The sequence below is a fragment of the Bos indicus genome, chromosome 21, assembly GCF_029378745.1.
Source record: "Bos indicus isolate NIAB-ARS_2022 breed Sahiwal x Tharparkar chromosome 21, NIAB-ARS_B.indTharparkar_mat_pri_1.0, whole genome shotgun sequence".
Lineage (NCBI taxonomy): Eukaryota > Metazoa > Chordata > Mammalia > Artiodactyla > Bovidae > Bos > Bos indicus.
The window spans coordinates 19,300,964-19,328,564 of NC_091780.1; the positions used below are offsets into that span (position 1 = coordinate 19,300,964).

At 47.6% G+C, this 27,601-nt stretch overlaps 1 protein-coding gene across 6 annotated transcripts in view; it reads right to left on the reverse strand.

Annotated features, from left to right (window-relative positions):
- The window catches only part of NTRK3 (neurotrophic receptor tyrosine kinase 3), a 423,069-nt gene that overhangs the window by 150,706 nt on the left and 244,762 nt on the right, over positions 1-27,601 (reverse strand). For all 6 annotated transcript variants that reach the window (XM_070775074.1, XM_070775079.1, XM_070775075.1 and 3 more), the window contains one exon: positions 17,534-17,722. In XM_070775074.1, the coding sequence (XP_070631175.1) occupies positions 17,534-17,722 (189 nt within the window). The remainder of the gene's footprint in view (positions 1-17,533; positions 17,723-27,601) is intronic.

A 27,601-nucleotide genomic window follows, 5' to 3' on the forward strand; every position in this document is an offset into this window, starting at 1 on the left:
CACTTTATTATTGTCAATGACTACATAGTATTCCATCATGCAGATGCACAAACATTTTCAAAAGTTGCTCCCCTTGAGGGGTCTTTAGGGGGTCCCGGACACTGGTTGCTACCAACACTGTTTTCATGTAGCTTCTCTAACATGCCCAAATTCACTTGGCATTCACCAAAAAAATGCAGAGGTATTGGAAGGCCAGGCCCAGAGCAGAAGCCCTTCATACACCTCCCGCTTGAGGCCTGGGATTCAAGGATGTCAAGCAGCCAGAGGAGGCCGAATATGCCAAGAGGCTGCTAAGTGGAGCCTCTGAGAAAGCTTCTCTTTGATTCTTCCCCCTGAGTGGCAACTCCAGGAAATGTAAAAACTTGGAACTATAAAGAGGGAAACATCTGTGCTCCCTGACTTCAGAGGAAGTAAATGGGAGAATTCAGAATCTATGTGCATCTCCTTCCCACCTTGGGGACATTGAGAGGTTTGCAGAGGTTGGGTCAACCAGATGACCTTCTCAGATGACCTGCCAAGGGCTGTGTATGAAAGATAGGTGATGTTTCCACACCTGCCTGCACTGCTGTCTGAAACCTCTCAGGCTCTGGGCAGAGGGGTCTCCCTGAGACGAACAGTATGACGCCAGCCCAGGCAACTGGTGTGATGTCTTTGTCAAAGCAGCCACGATGGAGTTAACACTCCTAAGTAACAAATCCCCACAAATCCCCAAGCACATATTTAAAATCTATTTTCAGAATCACACTGAGCATAATTCAACCAATCAATGAGCCATTAGGAGGTTAGTCCCAACACTTCACCACTACCAGTGGCATTAGGGCTACCTGACTCAGCAGAACTGAGTTCAAAGAGTTGCTGCGTCACCAGCAATTCTAGATCTGGGGACGGAAGCGAATTCAGTGCCTGGTGAGAGGCCCGGCTGGCTACCATCTGGGTGACAAATTAAGCTACACAGACACCAAGGACAGGAGAAAAGGAGGCGCGGCTGAGAAAGAGGCCAACTTGATTCCGAGGACTTCCATTCTCTTCCTCCCAGTGCAGCTCTTTGCGCCCCTACTGCCCATTGATTTTGGATCCCACTCTGGGAGGCCTGGGAGGCCCCAGGTGGCAGAGGCCCCAGGTAAAGAACCTGCCTGCCAATGCAGGAGACATAAGAGACGCGGGTTCAATCCCTGGATGGGGAAGGTGCCCTGGAGGAGGGCATGGCAACCCACTCCAGTATTTTTGCCTGGAGAACCCCATGGACAGGCAGTCTGGTGGGCTACAGTCCATGGGGTTGCACAGAGTTGACATGACTGAAGTGACCTAGCCGGGCATGGCACTGGGAGGCCTGCCTTCCAGGTGTCTGAAGCTCTAGATGCCCTGATGGGGTGGGAGTGAGGAGGGGGCTGCCTCCCTAGGAGCCATGAAAGTCCTAGAAAGGGACTCCCTCCTGCTGACTCAATGGGGGGCACTGTGGCTCACTCAAGCCAGCATCTGTCTGAGAGTCTCTAAGTTCCTCCTCAGTCTCCCAGAAGGTGGGGTGCAGGTAAAGTGGAGGCCACCTAATAGTGACAGGAAGCTGTCTGGGCCAGTGTAAGGGCCACGCTCCTAAACCCCTGAGTCGGAATCCTGGCTCTCTTACTGACCAGCGAGCGACCTTGGCCAAGTTCCTTAACTTCCCTGGGCCTGAGTTTCCTAATCTGTGACACGGGGATCATGACACTTGCATGACCAGTGGGTCGAACGTAGACAGAGGACTGAGGCGGGGAAGAGAGGGTGGTGGGCTCTGTCATATCACAGTTTCATCACCTCCCAGTTCTGAGACTATAGGAAATGACTTAACCCCCTCCCCCGTGCCTCAGTTTCCCCATCTATGAAAGGGGGGAAATAGCACCTGCCTCCTACGATTTTTGGGTGTTTTTGTTTTTCCTTTTTTGGCTGCACCACATGGCTTACAGGATCTTAGGTCCTCAATCAGGGACTGAACTCTGGCCCTCAGCATTGAAAGCATGGAGTCTTAACCACTGGACCATCTATGGGATATGGTCAGTGGTTAAGGGAATCCTTAACCAGGGAAGTCCCCTCCTATGGCTTTCACAAGGATTAAACAATTTATTGGGCTTCCTAGATAGCACTACCTGGGAAGTGGTAAAGAATCTGCCGGCCAATGAAGGAGACATAAGAGACACAGGTTTGATCCCTGGGTTGGGAAGATCCCCTGGAGGAGGGCATGGCAACCCACTCCAGTATTCTTGCCTGGGAAACGCCATGGACAGAGGAGCCTGGTGGGCTACAGTGTATGGTGTTTCAAAGAGTCAGACACGACTGAAGAGACTTAGCAGACATACAAAACAATTTATCATATTTAAACCATTTCCAGCACCAACAGTAAGCACTATGCAGTGTAAGATTTTAGTATTATTTTCATGCGCTTGCAGCTCAGGGCCTGGCCCTGAGCAGGTCTTGAGAGGCACCGAGTAAACATTACTTCTCCTCTCCTCACTACTCTCCCCACTTCTTTCTCTTTGCCAACCCTTGCTCCCACCTACTCCCCAGAAACGATGCTTCCAAAGTATCACACAACAGCTCCCAGGAACTCACACAGCTAGCTCAGCCAAGATCATCGGAGCCAGCTAAAACCATATGAAGAAATCTGTCTCTGCTCGGGCATATAACTATAGCCTTGAAAATTAGCAGGACAATTTACCAGACCAGAACATCACTGACAACCACCACAAATTACCAGTTTGCTTTCCCTAAGGGGAGATACAGGAGGAGTAAAATTTGCATGAGATCAATGTTCTCATCTTCCCCCCACCCCACTTCTACTCCTTGAGGCCTCTGCTTACTCCTAGCAGAGCAGGAGTTGACCCTGGGGAAGGAACTGGGGTGGTGGGCAGTGTTGCTTCTCATAGCCATTTCCCCTTTCTTTCTTGCTGACAGACTGACTCCAGGGAGGCAATCACTCCCCTCCAGGCAGCCTCAGGGGAAGTGAGTTGCATCTCCAAGCTCAGGGGAGTATTTAGAGGAGCCTATGAGTTTGTTTTAGTCCCATTTTCTTTATGGTTTAGGAATAAACAGATGACACAATTCCGGTCAATGAGACAGGAGGGAAAATCTACTTGGGGAACTTGGAAAAGGTTTTCTCAGTTTCAATCAACCCACAAGAAGATACAATTCTGTGCTGTCCCCAATCCATGTGTTTCATTGTGATGCCTGGAGCTGCTGCAACCTTTATGTTATCAAGAGGAAAGCCACTGGTGGTAAAGCCAAATGCAGAAGGGCAGAGGCAAGAAAATCTCAGGAAAGCAGGATTAGAGTCCTAATGTTTTTCACCAGGAGCCTTTCCTACCTATTTGCTTGAGTTATGTGGTTGCAAATTGCCTTCTTGTTTAAGCCCAAGTGGGTCAGGATTGCCTATTACTTATAGCCAAAAGATGTGAACTGACAATGATCAGTGTCCAAAACATGAGATATATGCATAAATATAAACAAGACCTATAAACATGTACATTTATGTCTGAAAGTCCTATGTAGAGGTCTGCTGAGAAAGAATGAAGGGGCTGTGTACTTATAAGAACAAGGAAAAAGGAGGTCACTTAAGCAACCAGGCATTAGAACTCTAACTGTATAACAAGTACCACATGGGCACAGATATATAAATAACATAAGTGATGCACTTGGGCAGGTATATAGGGGTTCAGGGGTACTGTAGTTTCAACAAAATAATGTTTGCTGACAAGGGAGGCGGGGCAAGCAGAGAAGACAAAACAAACACAAAAATCTTACCACGAATCTCTCTGCCATCCCCTGGTTGAGCCCAGAGCTTTTCAGTCTCATTAACCCAAAAGGAAATTGGTCTAAGCCCTCTGCTCATCTACATCGATCATTTCCTGACAACCAACATATTACAGTCCTGACTCTAAGAGCATCTCTGTGGCTTCGGATCTGGGTGATAAACTGCTTTTTCTTAGAGTTGGTGGGGGGGAAGATTTCATTGGAGGGAAAGATCCTTATCTTTTCAGAAATAACTTTAAGCCTTGGCAACCTCTATTTTTGACACCATCAAGCTGGTTTCCCTGAACAGCATATTTGAGGCAGGAATTGTAACGATCTGTTGTAAAAATATTGTTGTCAAGGCAAAGATGGCCATGTATATGCCACTTAGGCGAAGTGACAGAGCCTTTTCAAATGCTCATGCCACGTCATCCCAAAAAATACCACTTTGGGTGGTTTTCATTTTCATTATCAAGTTTTCTTATCTCATTTTCTTATCTCAGGTTTAGAGAAGGTGCATGCCCTGCCCACAGTCTCCTGGTTGCTGAGCTAGTAGGCTGGGACCAGAGTCCAGGGCCACTTTCTCTTCTGATGAAAAGGTGGCCCCTTCGTGAAATTCAGAGATGCTTTGACCTTTCATACAATGGTTTGGAAACAGCGGCTCGGGGGTGGGGTGGGAGGATGGCATTTGCATCTTGGATTGTACATTTCTCCTTGGAGATGACTCCCTGAAGTTCCAGATCTGCCTGGAAACAAGGAACGCAGTGAAAATTTGGCCATGACCAGCATCTCCAGATCTAGGGGCTTAAAAAGTGCTAAAGGCACCTGCAAGAGCTTCTAGGCAGAGAACAAGTGACAAAGCCCTCAGATCTGCTTGCATGAAGGGTATTCAGTGCTCTGCCAGAAATCCTGATGCGTGCCACCACCCCAACTCTGGGCATTCCCATGGAACTCGGCCACTTCCTGTCCCTCCCAGAGGCTCAGGAAGAAACAGGATGGAGCATGTGCCAAACAGGTTCAGGCTCATCTGGGCACAGTGAGTTCCCACGTCACGTGAGTTCCCACGTCTGCTGGGGAGGCAAAAACAGAACCCTAGACACCCAGAACAGCCTGGAATGCAATCCAATGAACATCTGTGTCCACAGAGAGATGTTAACAAGTGTATCCCCAAAATCAAGTTCGGTGACCCAAAAACATGGGAAATGTTCTGGCAAAACTGCAATGACCTACACCAATAGAAGCTCTCAGAATCCCACAGCAAAACAAAAAAGGCATGTGCTCCAGACTTTCCCAAATTTATTTGACATGGATTTTTATTTTTCCTTAAAAGTGCCTAGAGCACCATTTGGGAAGTCCTGCATTAAAGGTAGCTGGGGGAATTTCCCTGGTGGCACAGTGGCTAAGACTGCACACTCCCAAAACAGGGGACCTGGGTTCGATCCCTGATCAGGGAACTAGATCCCACATGCTGCAACTAAGAGTTCACAGGCCATAAGTAAAGACCCCTCATGCAGCAATTAAGGCCCAGGGAAGCCAAATAAATAAATATCTTAAAAATAAAGCAGCCGGGGAGAATACAGAAGGGCACTTGGATGCCAGGCTTCTTGGCTAAGAGTGGGTAGAACTTGGGTTTTTAATTATTGACCATTAAGAATGTAGCAGGCTTCCCTGTGGCTCAGATGGTAAAGAATCTGCCTGCAGTGCAGGAGACCCAGGTTGGATCCCTGAATCAGGAAGATCTGCAGGAGAAGGAAATGGCAACCCACTCCAGTGTTCTTGCCTGGAGAATTCCATGGACAGAGGAGCCTGGCAGGTTACAGTTCATGGGGTCGCAAAGAGTCAGACATGACTGAACAAATAACACACAAGCATATAGCACAACGGGAAGAACTTCCCAGCTCTTTGGCCCATCTCCCATCAGGGGTATGACTCATGTGCTCATTCAGAGGAAATGGAGATGATGGCCATCTTCTCCTGGAAAGGGCTTCTGGAAAGAGAACACTAATAGAGAACACCGCTAGCAACAGAACCTCCGCTGTCTCCCAGGATGGTGGTGGGAGGGGAGGTGTCTTTTTTTCTTTTTCCTTGTTTAGCCTCTGCCCATAAAATAGGAATTTCCATCTCCTTGAAAACACAGGAAGTAACCGCCAGCTCTTCCCTCAACATGTGTACCTGGCCCCCCACCCTGTAAGAAGTGAGAGATGTACCCAATGGGTGAGGTGGGCAGAGTCCGTCATCTGCCATCATATTCTCTTCCAGGTGGGGCCAGTGCAGACAAGGGAGACTCTCTCTGCCTGCATGGTTTTCCAAGGAGCTCCTAAGCTTTCTGACTTGCAAAAGATGAGACAGACCATGACCCTCCATGCAACCAGGCAGACAACAGCTGCTCTGCAGACCCAACTCCTGTCTGTACATTCCAAGTCCAAGATTTGGAAGAGGGACTTCCCTGGGTGGTCCACTTGTTGAGAATCCACCTTGCAATGCAGGGGAGGAAGGTTCAATCCCCAGTCAGGGAACCAAGATCCCACATGCCCCGGGGCAACTAAGCCCATACACCCCAACTGAGCCCACTCACCATAGCGAAAGATCCCATGTGACATAAGGAGACCTGATACAGCCAAATGAATAGATTGTTTAAAAAAGATTTCGGAGAGGCATTAAGAAGACCGTCTTGGCTTTATGCCTAAGCAACTTCCATAAGTCTAGCAATAAAGTTCAACTTTTGATTCCTATCTGACCCCTGTGTGGATTTTTCAGCTGGTTCTAAATGATTAAAACACTCCCATCTAACTTAGATGTTCAAATCCAGTTGAAAGGAGAAAAAAAAAGCATAAACGCTCTGGGAAAGCTGGAGCTGGAGAACATCTCTGGAGGGAAGTTAATCTCCCACTGAGGCCAAGACATGCCAAGAAGACAAGTCGTCCTTCAACGCTCAGGGCTGTGGACAGGAAGTGAAGGACCCACTCCACATCTCATTCAATTTCAGTTGTTGGGTGCACCTTCCCCTGGGTGCAAGTTCCCCCACAAAATAACATGATGCAGGCTGGCTGGCGGGTCTTATCATTCTTCACCTCCTCCTCCACCAGGCAGCACATGCTTATCCCTGAAGTACTTTTTTTAAGCCAATTACCGTGTATTTACAGTGAGCATAATTAAATCTAATTACTTAATTAGCATAACTGCATGAAGCTACTAAAGTTTGCGTATGTGATTATGGTGGTGAGCACAGAAGAGATGAAGTCATGAGATTCAACAGGAAGGCAGGTTGTCTTAGCTTAGGGAGATGGACCATGGTCTGTCTAGTTGGTTACAGCTCCGAAGTACATGCTCAAGAATGTCTTAGCATTTTCAGGTACTCTGGGGGAAATGAAATCATGTGATTTTTTTTTTTTCTTCTTGGGATAAAAAGGGGGAAATGGCAAAGTGACAAGCTTAGATTTCACCTAGATATAAGTGATTTGGGAATCAGTATCCAACAGAGGTTAATCTAACTGAAACTCTCAGGACAAGTTCAAGCATATGGGTCCAGGACTTAACTGCCTTAGTTCCCAAGATAATCCATTTTGGAATCATCTAGCTCTTTCTAGAAAGAAAGGAAACAGATAATGTGTTTCAGCAGCCTTCCTAAGTGGCACAAGCAGTAAAGAAACTGCCTGCCAATGCAGGAGATGCAGGTTCAATCCCTGGATTGGGAAGATCCCCTGGAGGAGGGCATGGCAACCCACTGCAATATTCCTGCCTGGAGAATCCCATGGACAGAGGAGCCTGGCAGGCTATAGTCCATGGAGTTGCAGAGTCAGACTGAGCAACTTAGCACATGCAAGGTATCTGAGCACTCCTTTCCTCCTTGGGCTCGCCAAACTTGGCATCACAGCCTTCTCGGGACTCTGCTACTTATTCTAAATGGATTTGAAAATAGGATTGAAGAAAAATCCAAGGGAACAATCCTAATTTATGTTCAGTTAAAACGTTATATGAGAGACTGCCTGGCAAACAGGGCCTGGAGATACCTAACTGGTGACGAAGGCTAAGGCAAAATATCACTGTTACCTTTACAACCTATAGCTCCCTTAACGGGGATGGTTAAGATCCAAAAAGCAGGTGCATCAGAACGGCCCACCCCCACGTTGGTCCTATTCTCTGCAAGCCACATTGAGCTAAGCCTCCCTCCTAAACCAATGAGAGGGAGCAAGCAATAGTCCCTCATCCCCCGCTTTCCCCATAAGTCAGCCCCCTCTTTTCAGCTCCACTCCCAGAGGAGAAGCTCTTAGCCCAGCCCTGTAACCAGACACCGTTCCTTCCAGGCAAGTCCATCAGGGCTTCTGCTAGAGAAAAACCTAGAAAGCCATATTTTTCAGTAGGAGCAGCTGCGGCTGCCGTCTCTGCCCCGAGTTCTGGGGTGGGGTCCTTCCAGACAAAGGAGCCCATTCTCCATATTTCATCTATAAGTCCATGACGCTGAGGTAAGTGGCTGGCAATAAACACCCATCATTACCCTGCGCTAAGCAAGGTGTGTTAGCAGAGAAGGGACAGAATTCTGTATCACGCCGATGCACTATCAATACTGCATTACGTTCACAGGCTCCGTGCTCCCCACTGCAGCCGGGAAATCAGTTCCTTTTCCAGAAAAGACAAGGCTGATCAGTCCAGAAGAGGAGGAAGAGACAAGCCATATGTTCAGTCTTGATGAAGGAACCATGGGTCCCAGTTAAAGGGACATCGTTCACAGCTTTGATCATCCTTCTGAATGTCCTCACCTTATAGGCTGGTGGGGGGGGCTGCATCAAGCAATTGCCCTGAGGAAAGAGAGTGAGGACAGGACTTCTGAAGAGCTGCAGTGCAGCCGAAGAGAGGCAAGGAAGGGTGGGTCCTTCGCCCTGCACCAGGGCCCACGTCACAGCTGTTGTTTAGTCACTAAGTCGTCTGGCTCTGTGCGACCTCATGGACTGTAGCACACCAGGCTCCTCTGTCCATGGGATTCTCCAGGCAAGAATACTGGAGTGAGTGGGTTGCTGTGCCCTCCTCCAGGGGATCTTCCCAGACCAGAGATAGAACCCAGGTCTCCAGAATTCCAGGCAATTCTTTACCACTGAGCCACCAGGGAAGCCCCCACGTTGGAGAACCCAACACTTAATAAAAGCTCAATGGATGTTTGTTGACTGGCTGAGGAATGAAGGAGAAAAGGGGATTGGAGGGACCCAACATAGATGGGGTATCGACAGCCCAGTGAGAGAGACAGGCTGTGAGGAAGACCCCGAGCAGAGCTGCCAGGTCAGCCAGGGAGGCTGAGTGACAAGCCCAGGGAAGCAGGAAGTAGAGGCGACTAGCCAGGAGGGGCTGAAGGCTGAATGCATGCCTATGGTTCAAAGGGCAGAGACTCAGGTGGAAAATTGAGTCCTGAAGGCCTGAAAGGGAGGCTGGAAGGCCAGGACCAGCTTGAAAATGACACGTGAGCAAAGAAAAGGAATTAGCAAAGCTGGGAGGAGCCTGGTGGGCTGCAGTCCATGGGGTCGCTAAGAGTCGGACACGACTGAGAGACTTCACTTTCACTTTTCACTTTCATGCATTGGAGAAGGAAATGGCAACCCACTCCAGTGTTCTTGCCTGGAGAATCCCAGGGACGGGGGAGCCTGGTGGGCTGCCGTCTATGGGGTCGCATGGAGTCGGACACGACTGAGTGACTTAGCAGCAGCAGTAGCAGCAGTAGCAGAGAAACCAAAAACAAAGGATTTGGATGCCTGAAGAGGTGAGGGTCACCAGGCATTCCAGGTGGGCACCATGGAGAAATCACTGGGGCAAACTGCTTTTTTCCCCCCAAGAAATTTGACAGTCATCTGATTCAAGTGGACATCTTTAAAAAAATTTTTTTTTCATTTATTCTTGGCTGTGCTGGGTCTTCATTGCTGCTTCAGCTTCTCTCTAGTTGCAGTGAGTCGGGGCCACTCTTGAGCTGTGGTGCAGCCTTCTCACTGCAGTGGCTTCTTTTGTTGTGGAACACAAGCTCGGTAGTTGCTAGTGCACAGGCTTAGTTGCTCTGTGGCAGCGGGGATCACCCCAGAACAGGGATTGAATCCGTATCTCCTGCATTGGCAGGCAGATTTTTTGCCACTGAGCCATGGGGTAAGCCCTTGACAAACTGCTTTTGAGACACTGTGACTGCATGAGCACACTGATCAGGAAGTCAAAAGACCAGTTCTGTAGTCAAGGTAGCAACTGGCCTCAGGCGAATGACAAGTTGGAAATGAAGTATGCTCACTATATATAGGTTAAGCAACTATTCAATGAGAATTCTACAATCATTCGTTGTTGGTACAGTTTAGGGTAGAGAGAAGATAAATAGATGCACACACGTGTGTGTACACACACATACACAGACACACTCCAGAAAGCACACAAAACAGGCAGGTATACACTGACAAGTCCAAGAGACCCTGGCACAGAAGGGGTCTCTGGTCAGTGGAGACCAGTCTGATAATGAGATCAACAGAACCTAACTTGCCTTGGTTGGAGAAGACAATGGCAACCCACTCCAGTGTTCTTGCCTGGAGAATCCCAGGGACGGAGGAACCTGGTAGGCTGCAGTCCATGGGGTCGCTAGGAGTCGGATATGACTGAGCAACTTCACTTTCAGGCATTAGAGAAGGAAATGGCAACCCACTCCAGTGTTCTTGCCTGGAGAATCCCAGGGACGGGGGAGCCTGGTGGGCTGCCGTCTCTGGGGTCGCACAGAGTTGGACATGACTGAAGCAACTTAGCAGCAGCAGCAACTTGCCTTGGTACAGCCACTTGGAAGACAGTTTGACCATTTCTTACAAAGTTAAACACCCTCTTACCATATGATCCAGAAATCATGCACCAAGGTATTTATGCAAGTGAGTGGAAAATGTCCATGCAAAACCTGTACACAAATGTTTATAGCAGCTTTATTCATAACTGCCCAAACTAGGAAGCAACCAAGATATTTACTATGGGTTGAATGGGTTGAATTGTGTCCCTCACCATCATCCCCCCCGCCCCCAAAATATGTTGAATTCCCAACCCCCAATACCTTGGAATGTGACCTGATTTGGAAACAGGATCATTGCAGGTATAATGAGTCAAGTCAAGATGAGGTCATACTGGGATAGAATGGACCATTAATCTAATATGGCTGGTGTTCTTATCAGAAGACAGCCTTGTGAAGACAGACACACAGGGAGGATGCCACGGGAGGACAGAGCGCTGGAGTGACGTGGCTGTAAGCCAAGGGATACCAGCAAACCACCAAAAGCTAGGAAGAGGGGAGAAAGAGTCCGTTCCAGGTTTTGCAGAGGGAGCAGAGTTCTCTGAGACCTTGATTTTAGACTTCCAGCTCTAGAAGCGTGAGATGACACATCTCTATTGTTTGAAAGCACCCAGTTTGTGCCACTTTGTTACAGCAGCCCTTAGAAACTAATACAATGTCCTTCAGTAGCTAAATAGATGAACTGTTACAGCCATAAGATGAAGAAGCATTCAGTGATTAAAAAAAAAAGAAGTAAGCAATCAGGCCACAAAAAGACGTAAAAGAACCTAAAATGTACAGGGCTAAGTGAAAGAAGTCAATCTGAAAAGGCTACATACTGTATGATCCCAACTATAATGACATTCTAGAAAAGGCAAAACTATGAAGACTGTAAAAAAAGATTAGTGGTTGCCAGAGGTTTAGGAGGGGAGATGAATCATGGACCACAAGAGAGTTTTAGGGCAGTGAGCCTACTGTATGTGATACAATTACATACAATGGTGAATACACCATTAAATTGTGGATACATGACAGGATGCTCTTGTAAAATCCACAGAATTGTATACAATGCAGAGAGTGAACCTTGCAGAAAACGATGGTTTAGTTAATGATAATGTAGCAATATTTGTATTTTGATTGTAACAAATGTTACCATACTAATGCCAGATGTTAGTAATGGGGGAGATTTTGGTGAGGGAAGCGCTGGGGCATAGATGGAACTTTTTTCACTTCCTGTTTAATTTTTCTATAAACCCTAAACATGCTCTAAAAACATTTTAAAAAGATTAAAAACTGACTTGACCCCAGGGCCAAGTATTGCCAAAGGCCACCATGGTCCTTTGGGAACTTGAGTTGGGGGAGAACTCAGAAAGAGGGATAAGTACCAACAGCCAGACCAAGGCTGGCCCAGCTTCATGACTGCAGGGAGCCACAGCCAAGGTTCTTCCCAGAGAGCTGTCCTTATCCTGGAAACAGGGAGAAAAGCGGGCCTCCAAAAAAACAGCATTCCTCAAAAGCCAGCTTCCTTGAGCCCAAGAAGTGGAGAGTGAATGCTTGTGGACCACTGTACTCCCAGGCAATGTGATCTGATAGAGAAAGGACGGATCTTGGAGTTAGTAGGTCTGGCTTCTAATCTCAGGCTCTCACTTAACAGCTGTATGAGCTACAACAAGTCCCTTAAGTTCACTGAGCCTCAGGTTCTTTATCGAGAAAATGAGTACAGCAGCCTCACCCTTAGAGAGTGGGTGAAAGACTGCATGAGATAAAAAAGGGAAAGGCCAGCCCAAGGCTTGGTCCAGAGGAGGCTGCCAATGCCCATCAATGACCTCTCTCTCGGTCTGTGATAGCAGCCTGCATCCTGGAATGAAGACATACTCACCAAGCATCATGTAGCGCTTGGTTGGTATCTTCTCTGACCCTAGTTCCATGCTATGTTTCCAGAGAAAACGAAGACTGATGACACAGAAGAGCTACATCCTTTGGAGTAAGTTCAAAGCTGGGTTTGGGAGACAGTACCCACATCTTTGAGGAGTAACATGATGACGGAAGATTTGACTTAAAGTCATGCAGGACTATTGTGCATGGCTTCTCCTTTCCCAGGAGGGAAAGATCATGTTGCAATAGCATGGGCCCAGGAAGGTCTCACGGGAGGTTGGAAATGAGCCAGTGGTTGAGTGATGAATAGGTGCAGGAAGGAAGAAGAGGGAGGGGGAAGACGTGAGGAGAGGAGACGGGCATTTGAAGCAGGAATTACACTATGTTAAGAGTCGGAAGCATGCGGTTGGAGGGAGACCTGGAAAGAAGTGTTCAGGGGTAAAGGCTGGCGAGTCATCAGCAGAAAGGAGCAAGGTGAAGCCTTCACAAGGCCCCAGGGGGAACAGAGTGTGCCATCCTGTGTCTTGGACACCAGCCCCGGTGACAGTGAGCCCCTGAGGGTAGGGACCACGCATGCCTTTTCCTCCATTGTTTCCAGAGCTGAAAAGAAGGCCTGACACAAACCCTCCATGAATATTTATTGACTAGATGAAAAGGAGAAAAATCAGCACTCTGTGAATGACGATGATGCTAACGAAGAGGAGAGACCCCAAAGGAATATGCTCGAGTTTTACCAAGAGATGGAGGGTGTGGAGGATTCAGAGATTCCTGGGGAAATGGAGCTATGTGGCAGGGAACATCAAGAGGTGCAGGGCAGAGCAGAAGGAGACGGTGTCTACAAGGACCAGGGTCAGGGAGAGTCCCTGACTGCAGGCCCGCCAGGAGGGGCAGAGGGATGGAGAGGTGGGAGCACCGATGCTGGGAAGATGGGGGACGGTTTCCTCTGAGACAGAAACAACCTGGGAATAAAGGCACACAGCCTGGCCTGGGCACAGAGGGCAGGAAACGAAGCGTGACGGGGGTTAGCAACCCCAGCTGGCCCCTGCTCTCTCAACCAAGAGGCACAGCTGTCTTCTGAGAATAGGTTCAGGAAAAGGGGAGGAGCAGAGAACCCCAGGGCCTTCAGCAGAGCCAAGGAGCCTCCCAATCAGCCGATGGGAACGAGCCAGAGCGTGATCCTAACATAGCTGCCCACAGTCCAACTCAGTACAGGCACCATGACTGCAGCCCAGAGCTGTCACAAGGGCAACAGAAGTCACCGATTGCCCAGTGTGGGTACAAAGAGCTTGAAACCTCTCCCCAGTGAGCCATCTAGACCCGCCCCTTGGTGTCTTATTCACAAGGTGACTGTGCTAAGTCACTTCAGTCATGTCTGACTCTTTGCGACCCCATGAGAGCCTGCCGAGCTCCGCTGTCCAAGGGATTCTCCAGGCAAGATTACTGGAGTGGGTTGCCATTTCCTTCTCTGTCTTCTTCAGAAGGACCTAGCGCCAAATCAGCTGGGTGACAAGGAGGCAGACCAGTTTCCTGATGCTTTTGAGCATCAGGGGGCTTTAAATAAAATAAATATGAGGCAGGACTCACTAGACTGCAGATTCTGTATCCAGTCCTGAGTAGGAGCACCTTTATTCAGCTCTTCCAGAATCCCTGGAAAGGCCGAGTACATTCCAAATAAAGACAATGCCATATGCAGCACGCTCGGGGACACAGGTGAGAGGCTGTGAGCATCTGATAACGAATGGTAATGGGTGATCCCTAAACATCCTAGCAGCTCTGACACGCCATGAAAAACTCTATGGCCCGGATTGAAGACAGCGAGAAGCAGGAAGAAGAGCAGCATCTTCATCACTCCAGCTGGAGAGGTCCCCCCCGATTATGATAAACACGTGTGTAAAGAAAAGAAAAGCATTTTTGTGCTAAATCCATCACCGGGGGACTTGTGGAAATGAAGCTTGAAGTCAGGTAGCTGTGTCCCTATGATGTCTTCCCACGGTCCACATTGCTAAATGAGATGAGGAAGAGAATCAGACAGGAGAGGCCCCCCAGGGGGGGCCCTGAGATATGAGCATTTCTTTTTGCTTAATCCCCTGCTCCTTGCCATCACCCCCAAAGGAGTGACCCCAGCCCTGTCTGCAGCATCGTAAACGCCCGCTGTTATTTATCCGCCCAGGCGCATGTGGTTTTAATTATTTATGATGGTGTCTCCTCGCACACGGGGATGTGTCTTGGAGTCCCTTGCCTTTGACTGATGAAGGCTTTGTAATCAGAGACCTGCTGTTTCCCAGCCCGTAAACCTCAGTGAGGAGAGGGCCGGGTGCTCCCCTCCCCGACTGTGTGAGTCAGCCACAGATTCACAGAGGAGGATTAACCAAATCCCGTTACAAGGCTCCTGTACACTGTTTGTCCTGCCACACGTGTTTTCTGAAAACAATTAGGAGCCGCCTGCTGTCTATTGACAGGGCACAATGTGCTGCTTCCCTGAAAAGGGCATCTCCCCTAAATATCGGAGGGTTTGGAGGATCTGGAGTCAGCGAGGGAGTCTACCCTGGGAGGTCTTATTTGTTCTCTGCTCCCTCAAGTCTTGTCGCTAAACCTGCTTCCCCGCTGTCTCTGCTGACCTCGTCGTTTATACAGAGAAATGCCGTGAGAACCATAGAGAGGCTGCCTACTTTGAGTCACAGACGCAGGAGCTCCGGGGACGCTTCTCCGCTGCATCAGTTCCTAGGGCAACAGCTCCTTGGCTGGGGGCGGGTCCTGACCTCAAAGGACATTCAGACCCCACGGGTCTCTCCGTGGCACCCACTTACTCCAACAACCCAGAAGGAGCCGCCTTCCCACATGTCAGATTCTCCCCGTGTGGACACCAAGTCACCCCCCGTGGGATCAGGAGCCCACGTGACCCTCCTCTACCCTGAGACCCAGAGCTCCCACTAACAGGAACACAACCCATCCTCATTTTTCCTGGGTTCTGCCTTCACGAACTCATCTACTTGCTACAATTGATGTGTAACCCCATAAACCCACAGGCACGGTGCTTTCACAGTTATTCACAAACATCCAAGGAGTGGTGACAAGTTTGAGTCACCCCCACACGCACGTCCCTAATTAACGCGAAAAAGCCATGCTCTCTGCCTCTTGTTGTGGCTCTTGTGCTGTAACGAGTGTCCTTCTCGTGGTTTATTCAACGCCGCTTTCATTGCATATTTGTGCTTTCTGCGGGCGAGTTTGCTGTTTAAAGCAGCCCCCGGGCAGAGTGCTGAAGCAAGGTCTAGTGTTTCTATGAGCGTGAACACTGTGATGTGCCGTATGGAGAAAACAGGTGTGTTTGATAAGCTTGGTCCAGGCCTGAGTCACAGTGCTGTTGGCCACTATAAGCTCAATGTTAATGAATCAATACTATGTATCAAAGTGTCCTTAAACAGAAGCACGCGCAATACAGGTTACGTCTTGATCAGCTGATAAAAAGGTTGTGACCAGAGGTTCACAAGGAACCTGACTCTGGATTTCCCCAGGAACAATGGTCCAGGGTTCGCTAATTTCATGTTGTTGGTGATTTTATAGAATACTCGAAATAAGGAGAACCAGTTGCACATTCAACACAGCAGTGCCAAGCCTCTATTCAAGTACCAACATCACTCTAGAAAACTCAGCAAAGCCAACCCCAGACTAAGCTCGGACTCACGCTAGCATCACCGAAGGACTTTCCTCATGGCCACACCCAGGTCAGTCGAGGATGATCCTGATCTGAGGCAAGAGCTTTAAAGTCAGAGTAGAACCATTCTTGACACGGTCTTCCCCACTGTTTATCTGAAACACAGGTATTTTTCTTCCCTTGCCCAGCCCTGGTCTAGAACCCAAGTATCCTTCCTCTAACTGGTACTGATGGGGGAGTGTGACAAACACTGAGACAGATTCTAGAGGACTCTCAAGGTTGGGAGGCAAATGATGACCTTGTCCTGATTCAAACTCAGTCCCTCCCATGGTGGCAATCCTCTCACTAAAAACAGAGCAGGAAAAACAGAAGCGAAGGCGGATGAGGTGGCCGAATGCCTGCTCTGCTATCAGACGGACTAGTGGGAGCAGCAAGAGTTCTGTGAACTGCAAAGAGTGCATCCCAAATATAGACAGCTCCACCGGGGGAGAGCAAGGCCAGGGGCATTTCTCCCTGCACTGACCTGGACCAGCTGACCGGATGAAGCGAACAGACTGGCAGAAGCCTGTGGGCAGGGGAGGGGGGACTCCCAGCCTCCCCAAACCTCGGGTTTCCTGTCTGCACATGAGGCCTTAACCTAACCCATCTCTTCTGTCCCTTCCAGCTCTAAGGCAGTCTCCAGGGCTCCCTCTCTGGACATCACTGACCATTCTGGGGGAGCAGGAGCAGTGGCAGTGGAGGGGTGTGCAATGGGGTCACTGAGCCTAGATTTGAACCTGGGGACACAGCAAGGGGAACACCTGCCGGAGGGAGGGCAGAGGCACCGGGGCTCCAGGGGCCAGGAGAGGCCCTAGCAGACTCAGCAGAAGTGCAAAGGGAGGACCCAAACCACCAGGAGGTAAGAGAGAGTAGGAAGCAGGTGCCCTGAGCCCTCTGATCTCAAGGAGACATCTACGGTGAGGAGGGGAGGGGTCCGAGCACAGGGTCATGATCCAGTCCTCAGACCGTACACTTCGGGGCACTGGAGGGGCAGCTGGAGAGATGTTTCCATTCCAAAGGTACTCGCCACCCTTCACTCCCTTCCTGTCTGAGGGAGGTGTGGGTGGAGGGCCTGACGACCTTGGGGGCAGTAGTCTGGGCAAAGATTCCTGCACACACAGGCCAGGTGTCTACAGATACAGCCAGCTGTGCCTGTGTCCCTGCCTTACTGGAAGCCCCTCTCCAGGTGGGGCTGGGCCTCCTGCCTCCAGGTTGATTCCCCTTCCCCTGCCCCAAGCCCTCTCCACCCAGGGGCCTCTGTCCCGTGGCATCCCTTTGACCAGGCTGTTCATTGAGTTTTTAGACAAAGAAGGAGGGTCCCTTAGAGAGTGGGAAGTTAGCAGGTGGTAGGTCACCCCAGAATGTTCCAGAACCCCCGCCTACATGGTCTATCGCCATGCCCCCCTCCAACCCCAGGAGGGACAATATTCTCCCACGGTACTCACATGTGTCTGGCTTGTGGCAGTTGTGTCCCTGACGGAAGTACTGGGGATTCTCAATGACCGGGATGCGGGTCATGCCGATGACCACCGTATCTGGCCCGGCGTCCAGCGACGAGGGCGTGGTGATGCCATGGTTGATGTGATGCAGGGGACTAGCCGAGTCCTCCTCACCGCTGATGACAGCCACGGGACCTGCACACCCCAGGAGAGACATGGGACCCGGGTGAAGTCACATCCAGCCAGCGCCCAGCCCTGCCCACGGACCCTTCCATTATTTTTTCCCATCATATTTTCCACGGGAGTAAAATCCACTAGAAGGATATTCCCCAAATGCCCTAGATTCTGAATTGACAATAACCCCTTAATTCTCTCTCATGAGAGGGAGAAAACTCTACCCCACCATGCCATGGAAACAGCTGCAAAAGAAGAGGGAAATAATGACATGATTATTTCCTCTTTCTTCCCATCTAAATTAGTTCAAAATAATTAAAAGTTAAATTTATTCACTTATGTAACAACAACAGGATTTACAAAATGGCCCAGTGGTAGTATGCACCCTGTCCTTTGTCTCTTCAAGAGCTTTCAAAGCTGCTGTCACTGTGGGGACTTCCCTGGTGGTCCAGTGGGGCTAATACTCTGAGTTTCCAATGCAGGGGGCACAAGTTCAATCCCCGGGCAGGGAACTGGATCCCATGAGCTGCAACTAAAGACCAACTGACCTGGCACAGCCAGATAAATAAATAAATATTTTAAAAATAGACAAAGCTACTGATGCTGGGTCCCACCCCCAAAGATTCCAACTCAGCTGGTCTGGGAATGTATCTTGGGCATTAAGATTTAAAGAGTTTCCTTGGGAGTCCCACGTCCAGCTAAGTCCCTGGAGGCTAAGAACCTTTCCAGCATGGCCATCAGATTCCTACAGGAGTAGGAAGTAACTTTCACTGGACAAAGAATCTGCCTGTAATACGAGAGGCCAGGTTTAATCCCTGGATTAAAATCCCCTGGAGAAGAAAATGGCAACCTACTCCAGTATTCTTGTATGGAGAATTCCATGGATAGAGGAGCGTGGTGGGCTGCAGTCCATGGGGTCATAAAGAGTTGGACACAAATGAGAGGCTAACACTTTCATTTGCTCTCAAGCCTCCCTGGCCCAGGACAGACTTGTATCCTGTCTTGCATAAGTCCAGTGCAGGCTCGCATCTGACTTGGACCAGCTTCCACAAATGACCGCATTGAGGCTGGAACACTATTAGCCTATGTGCCGCTGAGCCAGCAGTTCCACTCTTTTTTTTTTTTTGGCTATGCTGGATCTTTGTTGCTGGGCACCAGTTTTCTCTAGCTATGGTGAGGCGGGGGCTACTCTCTAGTCGCTGCGCTCAGGCTTCCCAATGCAGTGGCTTCTCTTGTTGAGGAGCACAGGCTGTAGGCACATGGGCTTCAGTGGTTGTGGTGTACAGGCTTTGCTTCACCAACAGCATGTGGAATCTTCCCAGGCCAGAGATCGAACCTGTGTCCCCCACATTGGCAGAAGGATTCTTAACAACTGGACCACCAGAGCGAAGTTCCATGTCCCACTCTTGAGAGCACTATATTTGCCCCAGTGACTTCAAAGAATACCATTTGCATCTTCACCAACCCCAATGCCACCATTTTCTACCCCAAAGAAAAAGCCTAGGACCTAAGGTGATCTGTGAACACAAGTTGACAAAGATAATTAATGCTACAATCTCGGTAAAGCAATGATTCTGTTTGCTGGTGTGATTCTCCCCTACCTACAAATAAAACTCCTGTAAAGTGAATTAGCTGTGACTGTTTGTGGCTTTCTACAAGTGGCGTTTTAAGTGGCTGCTTTGCAAGACACATGGTCCCAAGACAAAGTGCCTGCCGTGATTTGGTTTTGCTGCTTGAACAATATTTCCACTGCAGAAATCCATTACATCTTACTGAAGTTTATGGGAAGAATATTTCCCATCAGATAGCAAGGTGAAGCACCAATGAGGCTGAACTAAATGGAAGACGGGTAAACGCAAACTGAGGACCCTGAATTCCACTCCGTAAGCACAGACAGGCTTGTTATGATCTGTAACAAATGTCTGACTGTGCTTGGAGACCACTTGAAAAAGTCGCAGGAAGGGGTTGCCGAAATTCTCGCAGTCATCACGTGCCTTGCAGAAAGAGACCAGCTCCTGAAAAGACATTGTAAACTTTTTTGAAACACTTCAGAGTGATTTCCAGTTAAACACGGCTAGAGCACAGGTCTCTACCTCCTCTCCACGTTAACATACAAAGGAATTAAATAAATATTGGTACACAAAGAAGAAGAGGGGAGGCAAAAGGAAACGAGGTATTTCAACGTTTGGGAAGATGAAAAAGCAGAGAAGCAAATCTTGCTTACAAAGAGGAGGAAGATATGGGAGAAAGGACCACAGGGTCTGTGGCAGGGTTATCACATAAATGAGAGCATGCGTGCATACAAGTGGACACGCACACAGACCAAGGCACAAAATTATGAAATGCCAGAACCATAAGGATAAGGAGAAGACGCTAAGAGCTCCCAGGAGGGTGGGACAGGTCATATTTCCAGAGGAACTGGAATCAGAAAGACAGCATAATTCTCCATAACAACTTCATACTGTTTCTTTTACTGAGCAAATTGCTTCAAAATTCTGATGGACAAATATTCAACCTAGAATTCTACACCTAAAAATGTATTCACCCAATGGAAGGGCAAAAGAGATGTATTTGCAGACATGGAAAAGTTTACCTTGCCCTTTATTAGGAAGCAACAGCAAGTGGAAGCTTCAGCCAAACAAAGGGGCAAAGGAAGAAACGGGGAGTCCGGGGATCCAGTTCACCAAAGACCAAGCAATGGAAGGCCCCCACACCTCAGCTCCTTCTGTTCTCAGCATTATAGGATATGAGTTGTTATGGCAACATGGAGGAAGGGCATCAAGTCAGGAAGAGTTTGGAGACAATAGAACACTGGACATTCAAATCAGCTTTCATCGTCCATGGACAAAGGGAGTGGTCAATAAAATGTTTCAGAAGGCTGTGCTCTGAAACAGCATTGACGTTCTTGACATTATTTATTCTAGAATTTGGAAAGGGCTTAGGAAAGAGCCATAGGTAGAAGCGTCCTTCTGCAGTTGGGTTTCCCAGGTGGCACTAGTGGTAAAGAATCCGCCTGCCAATGCAGGAGATGCAGGTTCAATCCCTGGGTCAGAAAGAGCCCCTGGAGAAGGGAATGGCAACCCACTCCAGTATTCTTGCCTGGGAAATCCCCTGGACAGAGGAGCCTGGCAGGCTACTGTCCATGGAGCCACAAAAGGGTTGGACACAACTTAGCGATTCAACAACCACAATAAGCCATGGAAAGCGATGGCTGGGGTTGCTCACAAAGACTAGAAAGAAATGAGAGAATAAAGCAGGTTTCAGAGCTCTGGAGGACCCACTACTTAAAATGCACACAAAAGAAAGGGGGCTGGAAAAGGATGAGAAGAAACGCTCAGAAAAGTAGAAAAGAATCAGAAAAGGCTACTGTCTTTGAAGTCAGTCAGTCTATATACAGAGGTCATGTAAGATGAAAAATGAAATCAAGTCACTGCATTTGACAATAAGAAGGTGGCCTTGATGAGAGTACTTTCCACAGAACAGGGGAAGAATATATAACAAGTCAAAAAGGGAGAAGATGGTAAATAGGAAAGAAAAGGTCTGAAAGTTAAAGACTCAATCTAGAGATCCAACATATGATTAAAAGGAGGGAGACAGAGAGAGGAAGAGAAAGATGAAAGACTAGGGAAAAAAAAAAACCTATAAAAAATTTGCCCAACATACTGTCTAGTAAGTTCCCAAAACAATTAACACACACACACAGTAGGCTGAGGAGCTAGAAAAATTACCATCCTCATCATCATTTTTATTATTGAATGGTTCCCGTGTATCGGGCTCGGGAAAGTTCACTTCTTTATTTATACTGCCTCTGTGAGGTTGGTATCAATTTCTCCCCATTTTATAGATGGGAGCATGGAGGCATAGGGCAGTAATGTGCCCAAGGACACACACTAGCGAAGAAGTGGTGATGCTGGAATTCAACCCAGTGATCTGGCCCCAGAGCCTGTGTACCATTCCATAGCGCTGCCTCCTTGAAGGTACAGACTGAGACAATGGATTTGTTCAAAGGGACAATTGATCGATTCCATTCATTCTCCTGCTTATGAGCAGCTGCTTTCAGATGCAGGTCCCTGAGACCCTTTTTTAAAGATGTCCCTCTTGAACCTTGAGAATGGGGACCAGAGTGTGTCACCTCATTAGACTCACCCAGATAGATTACAGATAATTCATCATCTGCCCCTCTCCCCGAGGCTGTGCACATTCTTACTCAACTTCACCCACATCAGAAAGAGCACAGTGCCGTCAGTCTGCTGTTCAATCCTCAAGGCCCACTTACTCACCTCTGCTTGGCCGTAAACCACACTCCTTGAAATACAAACCAATCAAGAGTCCACAGACCCATCACTTCCAAGGATGTGAGAGAAGCCTGCAGCTTGCTCCCACCTGCCTGTGCCCAGTCCAGCACAGGGATACAGCTGGCGCTGAGCAAGGTAAGTCCTCCTTGGAGAGGGCTGTTCTGGGTATGCCAGAATATGTGGCATCCTTGGACCTGGGCATGACAAGCCAGTCTCAGGTTCATCCACTGTAATGAAGGACCACTCTGGGAGGGGATAAGGCTAGTAGGGGAGGCCATGTATGTGTAGGGGCAGGGAATATACCAGAACTGTCTGTGCCTTCCCCTCAATTTTGCCATGAACCTCAAACTACTCTTAAAAATAAATAACAAAAAAGAAGTTTAAATTAATGTTTTTAAAAAGCCAGTCTTAGAACTTCTCTGGTGGTCCAGTGGTTAAGAATCCACCTGTCAATGCAGGGGACACGGGTTCGATGGCTAATCTGGGAAGATCCCACGTGCCGAGGGGCAACTAAGCCTGTGCCCACACCTACTGAGGATTCTCTAGCTCCTGTGCTCCACAACGAGAGAAGGCACTGCAAGGGAAGCCTGCACACCTCAACCAGAGAGTAGCCCCTGCTCACCGCGACTAGAGAAAGCCCGTGTGCAGCAACAGCAAAGACCCAGCACAGCCAAAACTAAATAAACACAATGTTTTTAAAAGCCAGTTTTCCCACACAAGACGTAACACATTTCCACATACCCTCTTGGGGTGACAAAACTGTCCCAGATTGAGAACCGCTTGATAGAGGCAACCAGCATCAACCCTAAGAAACAATCTCCCTTCCCGAGTCTGGCCAATTTCCCTATCACTTGCTTCACGGGGAAAACCACAGACCTGTGGTCCCTCTGGGAAACAAATCAGTTCCCCTTACCTGAATATCCCCAGAAAAAGAATCTATTAAGATATAAAGAAGGGACGGGTAATTCAAGAGACATCTCTGCTGTCTGGGGAGCTTTCTTCTCTTTCCTGAGCCCCAAGGCAGGTCAGGAGGAGTCAAGCTTGCTGTGTTCTGAGCTCTCAACACACACACACACACACACACACACACACACACACACACACACACACACTGTCTAGTATCTGCGATGGGTTTCTCTGCTGTCACTAATCCATTCCGAACTACACAATTATTTTGGTATGCAGCACTAATAAACAAAAAGAAAGAAGCCAGCTTACAGTCTTTCTGGTAAGTTCAAGCTTTTGAAAGAGACCTGAAGGAAAACAGGTCTGCTCAGACACCCCCCATCACTTGATTCTCTTCCCAAATAGGTGCTTTTTCCTTTCCATCACACCAGTGGTAGGTTTTGATCTTTCACTACACCATAGTAGAATCAATGAATAATTAGAGAAAGCTTGATGACACCAACAGGTGTCCGACCCAGCAGGATGGTCCGAACAGTCTTTCTCTCCCCCCCTCCCTGCTCCTTCTGCAGGAAAAAATAAGGGAGCAGATCCAAGAATGGTTCATATTTTCACAAGTGGTAGATTCCAATGCAGGGCTCAGTATCCCGCAGAAAGCAAAGGCACCCCATGGGAACAGGACAGGGACTTTCCCTGCAGTGCAGTAAGCGCCGACCCAGGTGGGTGGGGCCCCCATCACAGGGGAGCTGGGGGCTGCAAGCCACACCTGGACTCGAAGGTCCCGGAAACTTCAGAAGCCTCGGCTTACTCAGGGTCCACAGTACAAAAGGTGAGGGGCGGGGGGACGTGTATGACACACTCCGAAAGAGGAAAGGGCAGCAGCCACCCTGGTCATGCATTACCATGGAAACATGTTCTGCCCATTCTGGATCAAGGGGAGGACCTCCTTGAAATCAGCTCTCCAGTGTTTCCCATCCTTGTCACTTAAATCCCCTTCTGTTCCACCAACCCCCTAACTTACAAGCATTAACAATTCTCAGATATTTGGCCCCAAGAACACCCAGCATTGACACTCCACTCTGGCCTTTTCCCAGTCAATGTGTGGAAGTGGAAATCTCCCATTTCCAAAGGAATGACCTAGAGTCCCAAGGATGTGGTTATAACAAGTGGGGAAAGGAAGGGAAAATTAACTTTTAACCAGTCAATCCTAAAGGAAATCAACCCTTAATATTCATTGGAAAGACTGATACTGAAGCTGAAGCTCCAATACTCTGGCCCCTGATGTGAAGACCCGACTCATTGGGAAAGACCCTGATACTGGGGAAAGACTGAGGGCAGGAGGATAAGGGGATGACAGATGAGTTGGATGGCATCACCAACTCAATGGACATGAGTTTGAGCCAGCTCCAGGAGATACTGAAGGACAGGGAAGCCTGGTGTGCTACAGTCTATGGGGTCACAGAGTCAGCTACAACTTAGCACCAAAGAGAAGCTGTAAAGTGCTTCCCTTAATTGAAAGAATAAAAATTCTTCATTTAGTAAGGAAAGAAAAAAATTGTAAGCTGAGATTGCTAAGATTCAGAGTAAGGACCAATCTTCTATAGCCGAAATTTTGAAGAAGGAAAAGGAACTAATGCTGGTTTTGCTCTCACACCTCAAACTGAAGAAATTATAACCATGGTGCATGGTGAGCGCAAGGTTAAGAAGGATAGGCATTACATTTGTATAATAAGATACTGTGAGAGAGAAATCACACCCATGTAACTTTTATTACAGTGTATTATTATAATTGTTCTACCTCAATTATCAATGCCATCAATCTCTAACTGCACCTAATTTATAAAGTAAATTTTATCATTTGTGTTGCTTAGTCACTAAGTCATGTCTGACTTTTTTGTGACCCCATGGACAGTAGCCCACCAGGCTCCTCTATCCATGGAATTTCCCAGGCAAGAATACTAGAGTGGGTTGCCATTTCCTCCTCCAGAGGATTTTCCCAACCCAGGGATCGAACCTGTGTCTCCTGCATTACAGGCAGACTCTTTACCACTGAGCCACCTGGAAAGGCCAAACTTCATCATAGGTATGTATATATAGGGAAAAACATAGTACATGTAAAGTTTGGTTCTATCTTCACTTCCAGGTCTCCAATTGGGGTTCCAGAATGCATCCCCCATGCATACAGGGTCAGGGTGGGCTACTGTACATCCATAGGAAATGAGAACACTATGTCAAAGAGATAGCTGCACCCTCGTGTTCAGAGTAGCATTACTTACAATAGACCAGATATGGAAACAACCTATCTACTGATGAATGCATAAAGTTAAATCATATATGCATATGGAGCTTCCCAGGTGGCTCAGTGGTAAAGAATTCATCTGCAAAGCAGGAGACATAGGTTCGATCCCTGGGTCGGGTATCTTCCTTGGAGAAGAAAACAGTAACCCATTTCAGTATTCTTGCCTGGAAAATCCCATGGACCGAGGGGCCTGGTGGATTACAGTCCATGGGGTTGCAAAAGAGTCAGGCATGACTTAGCAACTAAACAACAATACAGATATATATATATACACACATATATATGTGTATATATGTGTGTATATATGGGTATATATATGTGTGTGTATATATATGTGTATATACATATATATACACACACATATATATGTGTATATATGTGTATATATATATATACCCAGTGTGTGTGTATGTATATAGACATATATATATACATACATACATAAATGGAATTGGTATATATCAAGCAGTTTTGATAAGAATATCAAATGGAATATTATTTAGCCATTAAAAAGGAGGAAACCCTGCCGTTTGCGGCAACATGAATGGACCTTAGGGGCATTATGCTAAGTGAAATAAGGCAGAAAAAGACAAATACCATAAGATTGCACTTATATGTGAAATATTAAATGAACAAACAAAAAGAAGTTCCAGGGATATAATGCACACCATGGTAACTACAGTTAACAATACTGTACTGTGTATTTGAAAGTTGCTAAGAGAGTATATCTTAAAAGTTCTCATTACAAGAAACAAAATTTCTAACTGTGTGTGGTGATGGATGTTATCATTTCACAATATACATAGGTACGGCCTTAGAAAGCATCACTACGAACAAAGCTAGTGGAGGTGATGGAATTCCAGTGGAGGTATTTCAAATCCTGAAAGATGATGCTGTGAAAGTGCTACACTCAATACGCCAGCAAATTTGGAAAACTCAGCAGTGGCCACAGGATTGGAAAAGGTCATTCCAATCCCAAAGAAAGCCAATGCCAAAGAATGCTCAAACTACCACACAATTGCATTCATCTCATGCGCTAGTAAAGTAATGCTCAAAATTCTCCAAGCTAGGCTTCAGCAATACATGAACCGTGAACTTCCAGATGTTCAAGCTGGTTTTAGAAAAGGCAGAGGAACGAGAGATCAAATTGCCAACATCCGCTGGATCAAGGAAAAAGCAAGAGAGTTCCAGAAAAACATCTATTTCTGCTTTACTGACTATGCCAAAGCCTTTGACTGTGTGGATCACAATAAACTGTGGAAAATTCTGAAATAGATGGGAATACCAGGCCACCTGATCTGCCTCTTGAGAAACCCATATGCAGATCAGGAAGCAACAGTTAGAACTGGACATGAACAACAGACTGGTTCCAAATAGGAAAAAGAGTACGTCAAGGCTGTATATTGTCACCCTGCTTATTTAACTTATATGCAGAGTACATCATGAGAAACTCTGGGCTGGAAGAAGCACAAGCTGTAATCAAGATTGCCAGGAGAAATATCAATAACCTCAGATATGCAGATGACACCACCCTTATGGCAGAAAGTGAAGAGGAACTCAAAAGCCTCTTGATGAAAGTGAAAGAGGAGAGTGAAAAAGTTGGCTTAAAGCTCAACATTCAGAAAACGAAGATCAGGGCATCTGGTCCCACCACTTCATGGGAAATAGATGGGAAAACAGTGGAAACAGTGTCAGACTTTATTTTGGGGGCTCCAAAATCACTGCAGATGGTGACTGCAGCCATGAAATTAAAAGACGCTTACTCCTTGGAAGAAAAGTTATGACCAACCTAGATAGCATATTGAAAATTAGAGACATTACTTTGCCAACAAAGGTCCATCTAGTCAAGGCTATGGTTTTTCCAGTGGTCATGTATGGATGTGAGAGTTGGACTGTGAAGAAAGTTGAGCACCGAAGAATTGATGCTTTTGAACTGTGGTGTTGGAGAAGACTCCTGAGAGTCCCTTGGACTGCAAGGAGATCCAACCAGTCCATTCTGAAGGGGATCAGCCCTGGGTGTTCTTTGGAGGGAATGATGCTAAAGCTGAAACTCCAGTACTTTGGCTACCTCATGCGAAGAGTTGACTCACTGGAAAAGACTCTGATGCTGGGAGGGATTGGGGGCAGGAGGAAAAGGGGACGAGAGGTGATGAGATGGCTGGATGGCATCACCAACTCAATGGACGTGAGTCTGAGTCAAGTCAGGGAGTTGATGATGGACAGGGAGGCCTGGTGTGCTGCGATTCATGGGATCACAAAGAGTCGGACACAACTGAGCGACTGAACTGAACTGAACTGACTCACTACATTGGGCACCTGGAACTAATATAATAATACAATGTCATACATCAATTACATCACAATTAAAAACAAAACAGTGTGTGATCTGCTACATTGTCTTTT